The following is a 19035-nucleotide window of genomic DNA, read 5'->3' on the forward strand; positions in this document are numbered from 1 at the left end:
TGATTAAAATGAAAGCTGCAATGCTTTGAGTGAATGTGTCTCCCATCTTTGTAACTGTCTGTTAATGAGACAAAGCCAGGGTTTAAAATTCTCTCTGCTGACCTTGCCAGTATGGACAGCAAAAGCATTTTCTTCTGTAGGCAGCCTGAAGACCTTTCCACAACACTTTGAATTTTCTCTTTCCTTTTCTTCCCCACTCTTAGTGTTGTGGGGCAGATGTTGGCCCCTGTGCTGCTGCTCAGTGACAGAAGTAGGGAGTGAGCTGACCCATCACTCACAGCCTTGCCCAGCCAGAGCAGAGGACAACTATCCTGTGTCAGAGCTCTAAGAGTGCCAGCTAGAGATATAAGAGTTTTTATGCCACCTTACAGCCTGTGGTGGTTTGACCCCAGCTGGCAACTCAGGGAGAAGTATGAGAAAGGTGAATAAAGTGATAAAGTGATTCTATGAGCATGGTAGGCTCCTGGGTATTTCAGCTCAGCTGTACATCTGCAAAGAACAACCCATGTGATCCTCTTGAGAAAGGAAATCATATATGCTCTATTTTTAGTGGCACCTAGCATGAAGGTATTTGTCATTTGCCATAAGAAAGAAATTAAGTGGTTAATAAGTTGCATAAGCCTATAGGAATGGTCTTCTCAAGTGAGCAAAGGAGGTATTTGTTATTCTTTGTAGCTCTAACACTCAGGAACTACAGCAGCACATTCCACAACAGCCAGGCATCTTGCATTTCAGATGGGTTGAGGCTTTTAGCTGTGTTTTGCACACACCAGCAAAGCCACAGTTCTGCCTGAATGAAGACTTTGTTTTGCATTTTTGATCATTTACCTACAGCTACATGTGTGATGTAATTTAGTCCCACATTCATGAAGTGGAACTTCATGAACTTTCTGCAAGTCACCCATGGTAGTAGTATCACACAGATGAGAAACTATTTCCAGTCATTCCCTCACACATTTATTAGGGAAAACTCTGTGCCGTGATTTCTATTTCCTTTCCTCCCTCTACTCTTCCTTCCTGCACTGCAACCAAGCTGCTCTTGAATTGCTACTGCGGAAAATTAAATGCAAATAGATGGGCTTTGTGTCTCAGCCTGAATTGTAAAGGGAACTGCTGTGATGCCTGCTGGAAGGGAGTTCACAATTGTTGATTACATTCAACAGTCACCAAGGGCTGATTCAGCTCATCTTTAACTTTTATACTCTTTTAACTATTTTAACTGTATTTAATTATACTCCTCTGAAAACTCTTCTCAAGCAAAAAAGCTTTTCTTTCATAGACTGTTTCTAATGAGGAAACATTTCTTAGAATATTAAAGAATGAAAATGCTATTCTTCTATTTTGAGACAATGTGAAATGTCATTTTCTAAGAAATTTATTTTCTTTGGCATCATCATGGTCAATATTTACTTTTAGGTCGGTAAACCTACCCCTTTATTTCAACAGTGGCTGACCTCCACCTATCAACAACACATTTGCTTTATACTGGATATTTTTTCGTTTTTACAGATATTGACACATCCAGGTTGGTTTTCTTCTTTGCTGGCACATTACTGGTGATCCCAGCACAACAAATAAAACTCATGCCACAATGAAAAAAAAATGAAGTTTTGCAATGCTCCTAGACAACTTTGCAAATGAAATGCTTTCAATAGAACTGGGGTAATTGCCCATGAGGAAAACAAAGAACAGGAAACACTCAAAGTTGTTGTGTTTGCTTCTTAAAAGAGCTGCTACCTATTTAGTTAAAAAAAAAAAACAACAAACCAAACAGTGCAAATATTTCATATTCCAACAACTTAACTTTGGAATGGTGGAACAACTAAAACCCACAAGGTTGCTGTATGGTTGTATGAGAATCATTATATTCTATGTAACTTTAATCCTCATTTTGAATGGAAGACAATACCAGCTCTAGTGGTGGTGCTGCAGACTTAATCAGTGGGTTAATGTTTTTAGCATGCTGAAAACTTTATCACAAACCAAATGTAAATGGGATAACTGCTAATACTGAGTTCATCAATATTTTAATTAATTCTCCATCAAAATTTTCTTCTAATAAATCATTTCAGAAACCATAAAGATGTAAACAATAGACAAGTGATACAAGAAATAATAGACTTTATAAAATATTAAATATAGCAAATAATTATGAACTTATATTAATTCTAATACAGGGAATTTTTTTCCTTTCTCCTGAATTATTTTAATTCATATCTACAAATATTTTATGTTCCATCATGGACTTTGGTATAACTTCAAGGTAATTCTACTGACTTCTGAAGCATTTTTTCACACCCCTGCAACTGAAAGCCTAGAAGTCTCCCTTGCTTTATGGTCAATAAAAATGAGCTATTAAACAATACCCAGAATCACAGGTAACTTGTTTTGAAACAGCAGTGCTTAGAGGAGCAATATTCTGATTTAATGTTGTCCTGATTTCTTCTTTTTCAATGGGTTACCACATCATTTTGTAAACATAATTTGTCACCAACACCAGCCAGAGTTCTCTGTAGCTACTTTTTGCCTTTCTTTCAGATCTGTTATTCCTGCTGAGAGAATCTACTAAAGAAGAATTTTTCATACTGACACCAACTGTAGTCTTGCTGTGAATAACCACATTCCCATAAAAATCATTCCATTTATTGCAAAGTTGTTGGCAGACCATAGGAATAATAGTCAACTCAGGAAACCTTTTATCCTGAAATCACACAGCTTAACCCTTTGCATGACCACATGTAGCTAATACATAAAAGCTATATTACCACACTGCTATTTAATTTCTTAGTAAAAGCTTTTCTGTTGCTAGCAAGTTTTAATTTTTTTTCCTACAGTACTTCATTTAAGTAAAATTTAAATAATAATTTTAAAAAACCTGAATTTGAATTAGGCAGTATTCAGGGTTTTTTCTCAGTATACATTTTTTATCAAAAAATTAGAGACGTTTCCCAATACATGAAATATTACATACCATTTGAGTATGGTTTTGATGATAAAGTAAAAAATTTGCATTCCTACAAAACTTTTCTTGTCTTTTTTACCCTCCTATGGTAAACAAAGATTTATGAATTTACAATATAATGAAAAAAAATTGGAAATAAAACCTGTTTGCTTTATGATTTTTTTTTTTGTGGAATATACTTCTGCTAGTCATTATATTTGCTGTGTTAAATACCAGACTAATGGAGATTAGATTCAGGAAAGAGATGTTAGTTCTGTTCATTAATCCTCTTGACAGTTTGGGAGTCAGAGGTTGTATTGCTTGCATTCAAATTTCTGTCTGAATTTATTAAACTGATGGAACAAAAAAAATGGTGGTGTATGTTTTTCACTGTCTGTTTTGTTCTGCTTATAAATCCTTGTTTGTAGATAATCACAGTCTGATTTATGTTTTAGTCATTTGACCAAGGCAATAATGGGAGTTTTAGACTTGTGAACACACCTTTATGAAAAATATATACATTTTGTTACAATAAATGAATTTAAGTATTTGTATTTTTAAATTTTTCAAAGTCAAAGAAAATTCCTAGAAACCATCTTTCTTGCATTCAAACTGCTGCTACAACTGTCTCTTCCCCTTGCCCAACAATGCTGGGGAAATGGTTATTCCCCCATGTAACCACTACAGTCACAATGTGAATTATACAAATACGCAGAAGAAAAAGATGAGATCTTTTAACCGACTGAAAGGATTTTCTGCAGTTCAGAAAGTACCATTTGCTTAGATAAAGCTGATCTTTCTCGTGACAGCGCTTCAGCTGAGCCAGTCTGTCCCTGCTGTCAGTGAACACACGTGAACTCTCTCACATCTCCTGACTGCACAGCGCTACAGGAAGTTCTGACTGGATTACAGTCTTGGAAAACCCAACAAAATAAAATCAGTGCTCCATTCCTTCAGTACCTCATTGTTTCTTTTGTTAAACTTGTTGTTTACATTTTTTTAAGTCCTCTTTAAAGCCTCATGCTCTAACAGCACACTTTAAGGTAGTTTTAGTATACTGTAGGATTACCCAGCCTCTTGAACAGATCTAAAGAAAAATTTTATAAATGCAATTAGCATGAGCCAAATTTTACTTTAAAACACAGATAAATTGTAGTGATACTGCAATGAGTAAAGGAAATAATGTTTTGCCCCTTTCTTTACAGTTTCATTAGATCATTGAACTGGATGAAATTCAAATAGAGGCCTTATTGTAACCACACTGAAACAGTAGAAATCTCCTGAGACTGTGAAACTCAAACATTTTGGGAACCAACTTCAAGCACTCCTTTCGTGCTTTTAAAAGAAAATGAATGAAAGAAACTTCTTAATTTTTTCCCTGTGGAAACATTTTAATATAATTGCTACCAAAAAACTAAAACAAACAAACAAAACAAGCTAAAAACCCAGCACAGATATATTTAAAATTCATATGCATGCATATTTTCTTAACATTTAAACTTCAATCACAGGACTCACACATAACCACACCAGCACAAACGGCTTTCATGATATCAAACAACTTGTAAACAACTTTGTAACTCCATGACAAAATTAAACCAAAGCTGACAAGATTGATAGAAACCACCTACCATGCATTTGCTAAGATGCTTAAGATGTGGTTTCAAATCTTTGTACTTATGTGAGGACTGGCTAATGTACTCTCATCCCACAAAATAGCATGTAAGGATGACACCTAGTTTCACCTAGCTTTCCTAAAATACATTACATAATTTTCAGAGACTAATCCACTGAAAAAATCAACCTGAATAATTCAAATCTGAGATTTTAAAATGAGATTTTAAAGAAACAACATCCAGGATATATTTTTTCTAAAGGTGACTATTACGTTCTCTTCAGTTTGCCTTCTGGGTTTTTGTATTGGAAGGGTCATTTGCAATGAGACAAAAAATAGCTTGCCACAAACTAGTGAAATCAGCACAGAATAACTGCATTACATGAACAGAAAGGGCAGGCTGGGAAAGATATTTGAGTGTAAATTAATGTTGATCTTAGCTGGAATAACTTGCACTCTTTAGCACTTGCAGCTGCACCAGGGACTTGACTGGCTATATGAGATTTTAAACATCTGTCAGCTTAATCAGGGACCAAAACACCAAATCTACTGTTCAGGAATGTTATTTGAATTTATGAAACTTTTTAGATTATAAACTAATAATGGAATACTTAGTGTTATGAACAAGTCTTGACATCTATAGTAGTAAATAGGATTTTGTTCAGTGTTATCAAATTCATAATATTTAAATAAAATGTTTAAAAAAAAGTTGTTCACATCAGTTCCTTTAAATATTAAAAGCCAAAATGAAGCCTCTCTACACAAGAATAAAAGAAAAACAATACAACAATTAGTATATTGATTGTTTTTACTGTTAGTATCCGCTATTTGTTAATTTATTTGACATTACTGCTCTATTGTTTCTGAAAATTTAAGTAATAAAATGAACCTATTCAAAACGAAAATGACAATTCTGGCACAAAGTGGCCTTCAGGATGAATCACTTCATTACCTAGCTTTGGATCTAATATGATGAACCATCAAGCAGTGTATCTGTGCTTAGAGAATGATTTGCACTGTAGAAAAGCTCTGTGATAGCTATCAGCAACTTTGCAACCTCTCAAAAATAAAAAATCATTAAGGACATTTTTAGGTGTCAGCAATATAACTTAAGACAGTGTTTAGAAATCTGCTAATGGTTGCAAAGTTCTCAATCTGTTACATTTCTTGCAGTCAGTTTTGCATCTCTTAATTTCCATCAAGCCTTAGGCTTTTAAAAACAATTCTATTGTTTCATTACTGGCTGTATGAGAATTTTCAAAGCGCTGGCTCATGTCCTTCATTACAATGAAGCAATCTGCAATCTGCAATCTGCATGTTGCCTTTCAGAGCCTGCCTCTGCAGCACAGCTGAGGTTTCTGCTGCAATTAAAGCTGACATATGTGGGGTAGATCTGGGATTCCAGTAACACACCCTGCCTATATACAGCTTTGAAAGAGGTTTTGCAATGGCTTTCATGTACTTTACCTGGAAGTAAGTTACACTGTCCTCCAAAACACTATCTCCTGAACTAACTGATCCTAAATCTGGTATTTCAGACTCTGCAGAACCTAGCTCTAACGGGCAGGTACAATTGCTATGTGAAAAGCATCCTATTTTATTTCTTGGGAAAGGGACAAGAATTATAGTTCTGTCACTGAAAGGAACATCTTGGAATATCTAATTTGAGAAAATATATAGACAAAACTTTTTTTTTTTTTATTTTGATAGAAATTACTTTTAGTATACCATCTTGGAGATGGGTTTCATACCACTAAAAGTTAGCTTTCTGACTACCACAAACCTTCTTCCACAAGCATGCCTTCCACTGACTAGTGGGATGCCATCCAGAGGGACCCTGACAGGCTTGAGGAGTGGGCTAATATGAACTTCATGAAATGTAATTAAGTGCCAGGTATTGAAGCTGGGCTGGGACAATCACCCATATCAGTACAGGCTGGGTGGTGAACCGAGAGAGAGAGTAGCCCTGTTAAGATAGAGCTGGCGATTCCAGTGAATTAAAAACCCTGGATGTAACCTGCACCCCAGAAATCCAACAGTACACAGGGTTACACCAAAACAGATGTGAAGAGCAGGTTGAGGCATGTGATTTTCCCCTTTCCCCTTCTCTGCCCTGGTGAGATCCTACATGGAGAACAGCTTCCAGCTCAGGGGGCCTCAGTACAGGAAAGAGAGGCAGACTGTGAAGTCAGGCTGAGAGAGCTGGGGTTGTTTAACATGAAGAAGAGTGGGTGACCTAATTGTGACTTTGTTCAATCTATAAAGTGGATTTTCTTTACTGTGAGAGTGGTGAGGTACTTGAACAAGTTGCCCAGAGAAGTTGTGGATGTGGATCTCTGGAAACTGGATGGGGTTCTGAGCAACCTGGTCTAGTGGACCATGGCAGTGGCGTTGGACTAGATTATTGTTAAAGGCTACTTCTGAACCAAACCATTCTGGGAGTCCATGAAATGCTCTATACTAGACTAGGCAATTTGCATGTCCATTTATTTCTTCACAAAGCATGTCTGCCTAGTCTTTAGCTGATTTGTACTAGATCTACAAAACTCTAGGCATCCCAAACAGAAGCCCTGGTAACAGCTGACTACATGGAGTTCTTGTTAGCAATTAGTTCACAAGTACAGACACCTGAAACACTGCCATGATTAGTGATGACTGATGGCCTTCTGCTCTAAATGTTGGGGTGTTTTTTAACCTGTGGTTTTAAAAACCAGACCTTACCTGAAATGCATGAATAACTCAAACTGGAACAAGTACAACTTACAAAAATAATTTAAAAATAAAACCAACAAACAAACAAAAAAAACCCCAATCACAACCCAAAAATTTCCAAAACCCAACAATAGTAAAGAAATTAACTATAACAGAAAACTGGAAAGTTTTTTGGCTATTTGCAATTTTTTTGGTAGTTTTTTTCCTTTATTTTTGTTTGAATATGCATATTTCCTAATTGTGTCAGTAGATAGAGAAGTTGTGCCAATACGTTCCTGAGGACTAATAAGTTAAAGAGACCAAGCTGAAGCTTTGTTAGAATGCCAGCTACAACTGTGCACACTAACAACTGCTATAATCACCAGACTCAACTGCTGCTTTCCTCTCTTGATTACTTTCTGACAGAATTATGATCCTTGTATCTGTAGACATCATCCTTATCATCACCACGATGAGAAGACTAGGCACAGTGATCAGGAATTACAAAACATTGGTAACCACAAACACAGACCTCGTGTTGTGTCATCTATATAAATATGTATGTAAAATATGCACCAAACAAGTGATTAGTACCTTACATCAGCAAAGGCTCACCTTGACAATGTTCAGGGTTTGGAGTACAGCTTTAGACACAAAATGACCTTGATCTGATTTTCATTTTCGCGGGGAAGTTGAGAAAGCTTTTCTCTCCGGTAATGGTGTTTCACAATCCTCCTTCAGCACTTCCTTGGTCTGACTGCAGCTCTCCCAACTCCTATCACTGACTGTGGGACTCCATACACCCTAAGTTTAAATCTAGACAACATCATACCTGCCATGGCTGTCCAAAGCTGGCTCCATGACATTTCTACAAGGTGTGGAAGAATAAATGATGGATTTCTACATTGCTAGTAGTGGCCAACCTGCTCTCCCAGCTTGCTTTGGAGCTTGCTCAAAGTCTGCACTTAAGAGCTGGCTTGTATCCAAGCACTTCATTTGTTAGATTATTTGAATCTAGGACCAGATGTGCTAAAATGCTTTCAGAAAGAAGAGCATTTTACCCTACAAGTCATGGTTCTTTGAGATGTGCAATAACCTGCATACAGTAAGCCTGATGAATGCAGTAATGAATTCAATGATGTGTATTATCATAATGCCCAGGATCCCAAATCATGCTTTGGAGTGCTCCTGTGCTAAAATTTACCAGTCCAAGTCTGTGGCATATTAAAGTACCCAGGTCTGAGGGGAAATAGTTTCCCTTTCTCCTTCAGATTAAAGAAACAGAACATATGGCTGTATTGCTTCAAAGGCATTCCTACAGGGCACTGCATGGTACACTGGGGACATAGCTGTGTGCACAGTCACTGAAGGACCTGTGAGGAAAGTCACTTAGTCTCCTGTGGTGTTACTGATACCTACAAAGGAGAAATTTTCAGGCTGATGAAAAGAGGATATATGTCCCTGTCATGAAAAAGGTCTCCTCGAGGGCCAGAAGTGATTTATAGGGTACATTTGTTTCCAGCAGCAGGGAAGCTGCCAGGTTTCACCTGTAAGAATTGAAGGCAAAGGCCAAAAAGGAACTAATGTTCGAGTAGTTCTGCTCCATGATCAGGCTTTATGGATGCTGTCCTGAGTATTAGTTGTTTCCTTTCTTATCTGTAAGCTCTGACAATGATCTCCCATCTTGGAAATCCCTGTACTGCCTGGTGTAAGTACAGAATGTATCACCATCTGCTTTAGTGACATGGGAGTCTGCCTTGCAATATGGGCCTTAGTGGTCCTTTATGTTCCTGTAGGGAACAGAAGGGCTCAGCATACTACTGCGTGTCAGACATCTCCACCACATTTCAAGTAAAAAAGCTGTCCTCCACCCAATCTTGAAACTTGAAAAGGAACAGGAGGGAAAGAGAGACTTGATAAATACCCATAGTCTAATGACTGGGGGCCACAAACAAGAGCAGGAACTTCCACTCAGTGAATTATACAAGAAACAACACCCAAACAGCAGTTTTCATTTTAAAAAATTGATAGTTAATTTCTCCCTATCAACTTCTAGATCTGAGTAAATTCAAGCTAGATATTACAGAGCTTTAGGAGTCCTGGAAGGATTTATTGCCCTGTGGGTGGAAGGAGGAGGTTTACAAAGCAAACACAGAGCATGAGAGTGCAAGGACATAAATGCCGTTTATTCTCTGCTTTAAAATATGAGAATATGCATCTGTGGAAGACAGCATGTCAATGCTTCATTAAAGCTGGAAATGTTCCCATATGTGTAAAATGCAGGATTTGCAAAATGTTTCTGTATTAACCTAACTTTACTTAACGGAGTGAAGAGGCAGAGAGATGGGCTGCTCTTGTGCTGTTCCTTGGTCCATGTGCACTCTTCCAGGGATGGGGCATCCACAACTTGCCTGGGTAACCGGTTCCAGTGTCTCACCAACCTCACAGTAAAGACTTTCTACCTAATAACTAATCCAAACCTACCCTCTTTCAGTTTAAGCCATCAACCCTTGTCCTGTCACTACATGACACTGTGTAAAAAGTCCCCCTCCTGTTCTCTCCTCTATGTACTGGAAGGCCACAATAAAGCTTTCCTGGAGCCTTCTCTTCTCCAAGCTGAACAACTCCAACTCTCTCAACCTTTCCCCATATGAGAAATGCTCCAATCCTCTCATCACCTTTGTGGTCTCTGGACTCACTCTATGCCCTTCTTTAGTTGGGGTCCCAGAGCTGGACACGGTACTCTGGGTGGGATCTCAGGAGGGCAGAGTAAAGAGGGACAACCACCTCCTCAACCTGCTGGTCAAGATTTTGATGCAGCCCAGGACACAACTGGCTTTCTGGGCTGCAAACACATATTGCCAGGTCATGTTTAGCTTCTTGTTTAGTTTCTTTCCTTCAAGCCTTTCAAGGTCCCTCTGGATGACAGCTCTTCCCTCCAATGTGTTGACCACATCCTCTTTCTTGGGATGTACCATTTCTGAGCTTGGAGGATCGATCCTTGAATATTAAAAACTTTTCTTGGGCCCCTCTTCCCTCTAGGGATTTATCCCATGGTCCTGCCAGGTAGATTGCTGAAGAGGCCAAAGTCCTCTGAAGTGCAGGGTTGTGAGCTTCCTGTGCACCCTCCTTGCTGCCCCAAGTACCTTAAAATACACCATTTCATGGTCACAGCAGTCAATCCTTGAGCTCTACATTCCCCACCAGTACTTCCTTGCTGGTGAGAACAAGGTCCAGCATAGCACCCCTCCATCACTTGCAGAAGGAAGTCATCATCATCATCATCACATTACAGAACCTCCTGGCTTGCTTATGTTCTACTGTGCTGTTACCTCCAAGAGATATTTGGGTGGCTGAAGCTCACCATGAGAACCAGCAATTGCTAATGTAAGGCTGTTCTTATCTGTCTATGGAGAGCCTCATCCACTCAGTCTTCCTGGTGAGGTGGTCTGTAGCAGACCCACACTTAATGTCACTTGTTCCCTGCTCTCCCTTTGATCACGACTCATAAGGTCCCAGCCAGCTCTTTATCTACCTCCAGGCAGTGCTCCATGCACTCCAGCAATGACAACCACTGACAGAGAAGGTTACAGGCCCTCCTTGTCTCCCCTGCCTGTCCTTCCTAAACATCTTGCGTATTTTCATACCAACACCCCAATCACAAGAGTCATCCCACTGGTCTCTGTGATGCCAATAAGATTATAGACTTGCAGGCATACACATGCCTCTAACTCCTCTTGTTTACTCCCCATGTTGTGTGTGTTTGCATAGAAGCATTTAAAATAAGCCCCTGATGAAACCAATTTACTGGCTGGAGTGGCTGGAATTCCTTTGTGCTGTTCTTCAAGAGCTCTTCTGCTGACCTGTGATCCCTCTCCATGGCACCTATGGCTGCCACAGGCATCAGACTGGTAGGAGTGGGGTAGATTAAGGTTCCTCTCCTGCAGCAACTTTAGTTTAAAGCCCTCTTCCTCAAGCCTTTGCTGAAGATGCTCTTCTCCTTTTTTGACAGATGGAGCAAATCAGCTCCACCTGCACACCTTTGTCAGGCAGGTCTGCTGTCCTGTCCTTGTCCCATGAGAAACCTCTATTTGCTTTCTGCAGTCTGCACTGCAGTCTGTCCCTTCAGTAGCCCTGTCTATGTGGAGGCACTGGCCACTGTCAGGACAAATGGTGCAGATTTCCCATCAGAGCTGCAGCCTTTGCTCTCAGATGAGTGTCCACCATTCTGCCTTGGGAGTCAGGTGGGATGAGTGCCCCTGACCTGTGCAGATGGCTACAGAGTGGTGCTTGGCTGCTGGTAAACTTCACATGTCCACACTTGGCCAGTGGATGTTCCTCCTCTGAGACGCTGCCCTCCCTGCACACCCTGCTGAGCAAATGCCACACCATGACCTGTCTGCCTGGATGACTACTGTGGGAAGAGGGATTGGCCACCATGACCCATGGCCTGCACATGCCAGGACAATAAGCCACTCCCATAAGAGCTGCCTACTCCTGGTGGGTCTCTGTGCTCCCCTGGGGCTTCCCTGGCTGAGGACCCCCCCTGAAAGCCATGTTCCCCTGCTCTGCTATAGAACACACCTGCACCGGAGCTGATCACCTCAGCGCAGGTCATGTTTCAGTCCTACCATCAAGTTGTTCATTTCCCTAAAACACTAGAGCATACCTCCTAAAATACATAATATGTATAATTGCTCCATATACACCTTTAAAATATTATACCTTATTATCCCTTTCACAACATAATCAGCATGTAAAACCAAACTTTATTTTCAGATGAGGTAACTGTGGTTCTCTTGAGAGCACTACATCAATGTAGTTATTCCCTCTTTCACACAATTATAATTCAACTATAAAACAGGGAGTATGAGATATTTAAATAAAACAACTTCAATACTGAAAACCTAAAGCTGTTGTTTAGAAGCCCAAATGCAGATTTTGGAATCTAAATTTTTAGAACACTGCACTATCTTCTACTGTTTAGCCTAGTATACTTCTATAATTTCATTATGGAATTATTGATGATTCAAGAAAACACTGTTTATTATGGTACTTAGATCAAATTGCACATAAATAAACATTAATATTGTTCTTCAGTATCCTAAAAATCTTGTCATATCCCTTTAGCATGCTGTTTATGGAGTGCTCCTATAGATCGGAGATTATTTGCTATTACATCACTTTGGAATTAATCACTCCAAATAAATCTGTGCAAAGGGAAAGAAATAAGCAATTTTTTTTTTCAAAGCAATAAAATAAGAACTAGTACAAGGGTGCAAATCTAACCATACTTTGCCCATCCAGAAACAGAAGAGCAACGTCAGAGCTAGATTATGAGATCTGACTGAATTTTTTCAATGAGTTTGCAATTTTTTCTATTATTACTATTAAATAAAGAACAACATACATAAAAATAAATTATTCATTTACCTGCCCGTACCCCCTACTAAATTCAATTGATACAGATTGGCATTGATTCACTTAATACAGACTAAAAATTGACTGCCGAAGTTTAAAATTTAACCTAATAACATTTCTAAAACTCTAGGCTGAGCTTTGAAAGGTCAGTTAGGTCACACATAAATCAAACTGTGCTTCAGAGATCACTGTTGCAACTCTGCCCTTTGCATTCAAAATGTTTAATCAGTCTTCAGCATTTTATAAGAAGAAAAAGTATTTTCACTTGGATAACAAAAGAGCTATTCTGATTATAGACTTTTCTGGAATGTGTTGGATGAAAGAAGATTTCTATTTAAAAATATTAACTTGTGGTATCTGTAAAAATGTGCATCACAGGCCAAAGTTATGACAGATGATTGCCTGCCCTTAAAAGTGGTCTCTCTATGTGCCAAGAAGGGTTCCATCTAAGCCTGGGTGAGACAGAGGGCATCAGCTTTCAGGTTCCCACTTTGAATTAAGCCTAGACTCAAAGACACATCTACTCTGTGGGTTAGAGATGTTCCAATCCAGCTTTGCCATTCTTCATACTACGGCTGGGCAAGGATACCTGAGCTCTGCAGCTCACTGGCAATGGTGCCTATAAATGTTTTCAATCCAAACAGCCTAAATATTTGTGCCTATGAACTGGAAAGCTTAGACCTGAGCTAGATCTTTCAGACTCAGTCCTTCATCAGTGAGAATAGATGCTTTAAACCTGAGGCATGTCCAAACCAAATTGTCCACAGTTTTCATGAAAGCCTGTCAAGCTGTAGCCTGAGAGTAGCCTGAACTTCCAAACCACCAAGCAAGGACTTTTGAGTTTCTGAGACGGATGTGAGGAATCTGCCCTGAGGTCACAGCCCTTGGGAAACTGGCAGGCTCTGCTAGCTAAATGGTGATGTTCACAAGAATGACAGACTGTGGGTCCAGGACAACATGCTCCTTCAAGAACACCACGTCTCTGTGACATGTTCAAAAACTGTGTCATTGCTGGTGAACTGAAAGCCTCAGTCTGTGATGAGGTCTAGTCCTCACATGCTGCTTCCCACAAGTAGAGGTTGTCTTACATTTTTTTACTGTGTACCCCGAAGGCTGCACACCTCTTCGATCCTTGGACAAGGCATGATCCTTCAGGCTGGAGCTCATGTTCCCCAGACATAAGGACTAGAGCTTGTGTACAAGGACATGCACACAACTGCTCACTCCTGTGTGCCTCTATGTAAGAGGAAGCCAGACCAGGGTACAGACACAAACTATTACACTTCAGTTTGGACATACAACATAAACTGGCTTGTTAATGGTGGAAATGCAAAGAAATGAGGCTTATCAGTGAGCTCCTCTGCCTTCATGAAAGCCCTGGAGCAGTTGTTTCCTCATATACAGCTTCAAAGTTCTTGAGTGAATGAACTACTGTGCTGTATCATTAAAGCTGCAACATGTCTATTAACAGAAGATAATCTACCACTTCTAGGATGTGACTTTTTCATTCTGCTCTGGTTAAAACGAAATATAACCAGAAATCAGAAACAGAGTTGGAAAATAACTAGCATTCTTATATTTTTAGACAAATCTGAAAAATAAGTCCTATACATGCAACTCACGATAGTGCTTCTTATATCCAAAAAAATAATATCTTTAAATACAGCTACCTCAATGAAAGAAAATGCTACTTTGAAATTTAAAGAAACCAGCTATTTTACTGTAAGTATAAAAAATAAATACTCAGGAATGGAAGAATAAAAAAAGCGTGTTCAATAATTTCATTACGTTCTAAGATGCCAAATCATCTGTGAGTGGTTTCTTTTTAGATGAAAAGAAATCAAAATATAGGACAGATGTTGGACAAACCACATTTGAGGTCTATCACACACTGGCATTTTTCAAATTATTTTGGCTCATCTATTGAATAAGGTGTATTTTGCTTGATTTTGAAAAGGGAAACATCAGGAAATATTTAAAGGCCAATTGCTGCCAATTAACTTTGATCAGCAAAAGTTGCATTTGAATCTTTTAGATTCTTTTGCTGTCTGGAATAACACACTATTCTAAAATCTAGCAAAACAACAACTTGATGATTAATGTGTGTTGGCAGCCCCACCACAAGCTTGCTTAACAGCTGGATTTTAAATAAACAGCTGTCTTCACTATGATGGGAAAGAAATCAGACTGTTTTCATGTTTTTGCGTTATTAAAATGTGATCAGAAATTGCTTTTTTCCCTTTTTAGATGAAACAGCCAGGCATTACAGTGACAGTCTCTTTCAGCAGTTTGGAGAGCTTTGGAACAATCTTCCAAGTGTCGCCAAACCATAGTCTGTGCAGGCTAAAAAAACCTTGGCAGGCTAAAAAAGCCCTTGCTGCAGGCAGAGGCACCCTGGCACAGAACAGCCCGTGCCTGCTGCAGGAGGAGCAGCCCCAGGAACAGCCCAGGGACAGCCCATACAACATTCACGATGTCCCTTGGAGCTAAGGTAACACTTGCCCACTGTGGGATGTAAGCAAGAAATCTGTACCCAGCCATCAACTGTTTATAGAAGCTGGAGTTTAATATTTAATGGCCTGTGCAGACTATTGAATTTTGTATGTTTATAGGTTCTTTTGGTGCATCCACTTCTGAATCTTGTCTACTGTCATCAGAAGTGCTAAAATCTGCCAGGACAAAACTCTACCATTTAAACTCTAGCAACCTTTGAAGGCCAATGCAGACATTTATTGCAGATATTATTATATGTCCTGATGACTAAATGATAGAGCTATTTTCTAATCATTTCTGTACTGAAACTGAAATTATTATTTGCAAATAATTGTCAAACCATCTAACATCACATAAAACCAGACAAATATTAAATATTAGACAATCTCTGTGTGTTTTAAAAGAACGAACACTTACTTCTAAATCGTTAAAGAATAGATGTGTGTCCGCCAAATTGAAAATCATCTCTTCCATTCGGAGTCCAAGGGACACAGAAGTGGGAGGATCCTTAAAGAAGAAATTAAGCAGTACACCATCAATACTGTGCCTAACATACATGCCCAAATGCAGACTGAGGAACAGATTTTCATAACATACTACTGGTATTAAATGCAACATCTGCTTTGTGAGTTTCAGTTGAGTAAGTGTCTCACCCTGTACTAAAACACTTCCCAGTAATACTCAAAAATATGACTTTAACTCAACTGACACCCTGATTTTACAGTGGGACTTCTGTGGTCACCCTCGTGCATCTCCAGCACTGGCTCTTTGCTTCTGTGCAGAAAGGACAAAACCATTTCACCTAAAATTTCTCCATATTCTACAACTGTTCACAAATTTTATGATTAACCAGGGATATAATACTATTGTTACTCAAAATAAACTCTCATTGGTCAGAAATGACAGGATTCAATCCTGGGAATACCTAGTGACATTAAAGCAAATAACAATTGATGTTTTATTTGTCAATGGCAATTATATTAAAAACCACTCCTTGATTGTCCACAAAACCAAGCTTTAATTATGTTTCCAGTCTGGCCCACCCATGCAGAGTGAACAAAACTATTGTTTGTTATTAATACATAACACACTTTAACTTCTCTACAGAAATTACTGTAACAACTTATTCCTTACTGAGCTAATAAACTCAAAAAGCATGTTCAGCATTGTGGTTACCAAATGCATTACAGATGTTTGTCTTGTTTTGATTTTTTTGGTGTTTTATATATATTCAATCTTAAAAATGGAAAAGAGAGCCTAATACATACATTTGATATAGAGTTTCTCATTTATAATGCCAAGTCTGTCCAAGTGCAGAGGAGAATGAGTTTGAAAGAACATGTTATATTATCCCATAACAGACTATATTAATAATGTTAGTTTGTTAGGAATTATATTTTAAACAGAACTGAAGAAGTGACAACCCGTATTTTACTTAAAATAAGCTAATATTCTAAACTTGATGACAAGTCACAGTCAAAAAGCAAGAGATGCAGTCCTCAATTTCTTTTTACACCTCTCAGTCAAATTAATAGGTGCTTCAACATGATCTTTGAACTTTCAAACATTTTTCTGTAACTACTGGTTAAAAAGGCAAAATGCATCCGTAGTAAAGAGTTGGAAAAGAATGGTGATTTGGCAGCCTGCTTGCCTTCTGGAAATGCCAAAACCCAAAAACTGCTATCCATTGAAAGAATTCTTGAAATTTCAAATCAAAGCTACATTGAGCAGACAAAATATCTATTCTTGAACTCACATCCATTAAGGGGTTTTTTTTAAAATAAAGAAGGGCCCTTAAAATTGAGGAAAAAAATTGCATCATACTATTTTGATGAACTTTGCCCTTAAAAATAAGTCTTCTATTTAAACTAGCACAGCCAAAAAAAAAAAAATATCAGCCTCTTAATTCAAATGGAAAGACTTTAAAATAAGAACAAAAGTATTCTGTTTCTCTGTTTTAATATTGCTTTATTTGTAGACCTACACCTTCCTCTGCTTTGCTTTTGCAGGCATGTCAGGAGGAAAGCAGGTGTTATTTTCTCTCTAGCTAGGCCTGAGGCTTCCTCCCCTTTGACATTGCTTCTTATCTTTGTGCCCAGTTAGCACCTCATCATCCTACACAGCTCATCGGGCTTCCTTCTTTGTAAACAGACAAGGATTTCTGTCGTGCCTGAGCAGTGACAGAAGACACCTCACAGGAGCCTCTGCTCTAGTTATTAAAGGGATTAGATGGGCTAAAGGTCTAAGATGCAAATGAAGATCACTAGCTACATCTTGATTATCAATTACTAATGCAACAAGCTGGAAATAATTCCCTTCTGACTTCCATCCCTAAATAGGAACAACATTTTGAAAAGTAGAATAAATGGGCAAAAGAGCATGATATAACCCATTTGACTAATTTTAAATGAATGGCTGCAAATTATATTTTACATTTCAGTGTACACAACTTGCTTTTTTTATAATTAAACATTTTTATCACATTTCTGAGTCTGTAAAAGAGTTTTCTGTAAAGCTTTCTAACCATTTTGCTCCAAGGTATTTTTACATGGCAGAAATAAAACAGAATGGTTTTCTCCAAAGTAATACTAAAATTCTGTCATTTATTAGGTTAATATAATTAGGCAAAAAAAATATAAGAAACTCATTGGCACCTACTGAAAGTGTCAGATTAAATAACACAAAAGTTGAAAGAAGAAACAAAATTGATTACTTTTCAAAGAAAGCTGAACTCGTAGATTAAATACAACTTTTTGTATAGGAAATTCCACTTAACACAAAAAACTATATTAAACTGTGGCTCTCAGTAGCTACATACCTAACAGAAGCAAAAACCTTATCAGCCTTAGCATTTTAAATACCTGTGTAGTCACAAACCTGCAACTGCTCTAATGAAAAGCACAAGAACCTTGGTTTAAAGCATCATAGTATATCAAACTCTGCCATCAGACGTTACAGTGGCAGCTGTAAACTTTAAAAAAAGACAAGGCAAGAACAAGGTTTTACAAAAATAATCCTGTACCCAACCTTCTTTTGCAATTTTAAGCCACTAATTGCTAACTAATTACTGTGAGGTGTCACACAATGAGTAGGAAAGCTAAAAATCTCTTCTTGTTGCCTGGGATTTGCAGGTTCAGTCTGTCTTTTCAAGTATGGTCAAAATCAGGTACAAATCTTTGAGGGAGGTACAGTTTAACTAAAGAAAAGAAATACCAATGTCAAACTGCTTAAGTAGGCCTTTTGTTTTCAATACTGGCATTGGAGCCAAAACATTGCCTGTATGTCATTTCTAAATTCTACCTACTTGATTTCTTTGTTTTGTGGAGAAACAAGAAGCTGAAAAACAGGAAAGTTCACTTTGGGTACTAGGCTTATTTTCCACTTAAGCCTACAGGTCACAAGTGAAGGGTTAAGTGAAACCAGGCTTTGTTTTTCTCTATCTCTAAAGCATATTAAACCAAAATAAAATAGCTTATAATTTAAAGGAAAATTTGTTTAAAACTTCTGTATATAACTGCTTTCACTGAGGATGGAAATGTATGCAAAGACCACAGTATTCTGTTCCAACTCTGAGATGTATTTTCACCTACTCCAAATTCCTAAAGGGCTCTGGCAACTTTATATTTGATCAATACATCTCTCTCCATACATGGTGAAAAAAATCCAAAAGCAAATGGAAATGTTTTGTTTCTTTGTCTAATCTTCTGGAAGGGCATATTCTTAGAGTTTCATACATTTCCACTAAATTCACTAAATTCAAATAATCCTTAAATAAAAATGTAGAGCTCTATGGAGTCATTTTTGCCCTGACTGTGCAAACTGAAAAATAAAAGTGTTATTTTTTGCAACAAAAATGAAGGAAAAAAGCAGGAGG

The 19035-nt window shown here is 38.2% G+C and overlaps 1 protein-coding gene across 8 annotated transcripts in view; it reads right to left on the reverse strand.

The window, feature by feature from the left end:
- The window catches only part of EYA1 (EYA transcriptional coactivator and phosphatase 1), an 80040-nt gene that overhangs the window by 18034 nt on the left and 42971 nt on the right, over positions 1 to 19035 (reverse strand). For 6 of the 8 annotated variants that reach the window (XM_062502383.1, XM_062502373.1, XM_062502337.1 and 3 more), the window contains one exon: positions 15579 to 15668. The exons of the other annotated variants lie outside the window; for them this stretch is intronic. In XM_062502383.1, coding sequence (XP_062358367.1) covers positions 15579 to 15668 — 90 coding nt within the window. The remainder of the gene's footprint in view (positions 1 to 15578; positions 15669 to 19035) is intronic. 8 annotated transcript variants of the gene reach the window in all.

This window comes from Cinclus cinclus, chromosome 1 (assembly GCF_963662255.1).
Source record: "Cinclus cinclus chromosome 1, bCinCin1.1, whole genome shotgun sequence".
In the NCBI taxonomy this organism is placed as follows: domain Eukaryota; kingdom Metazoa; phylum Chordata; class Aves; order Passeriformes; family Cinclidae; genus Cinclus; species Cinclus cinclus.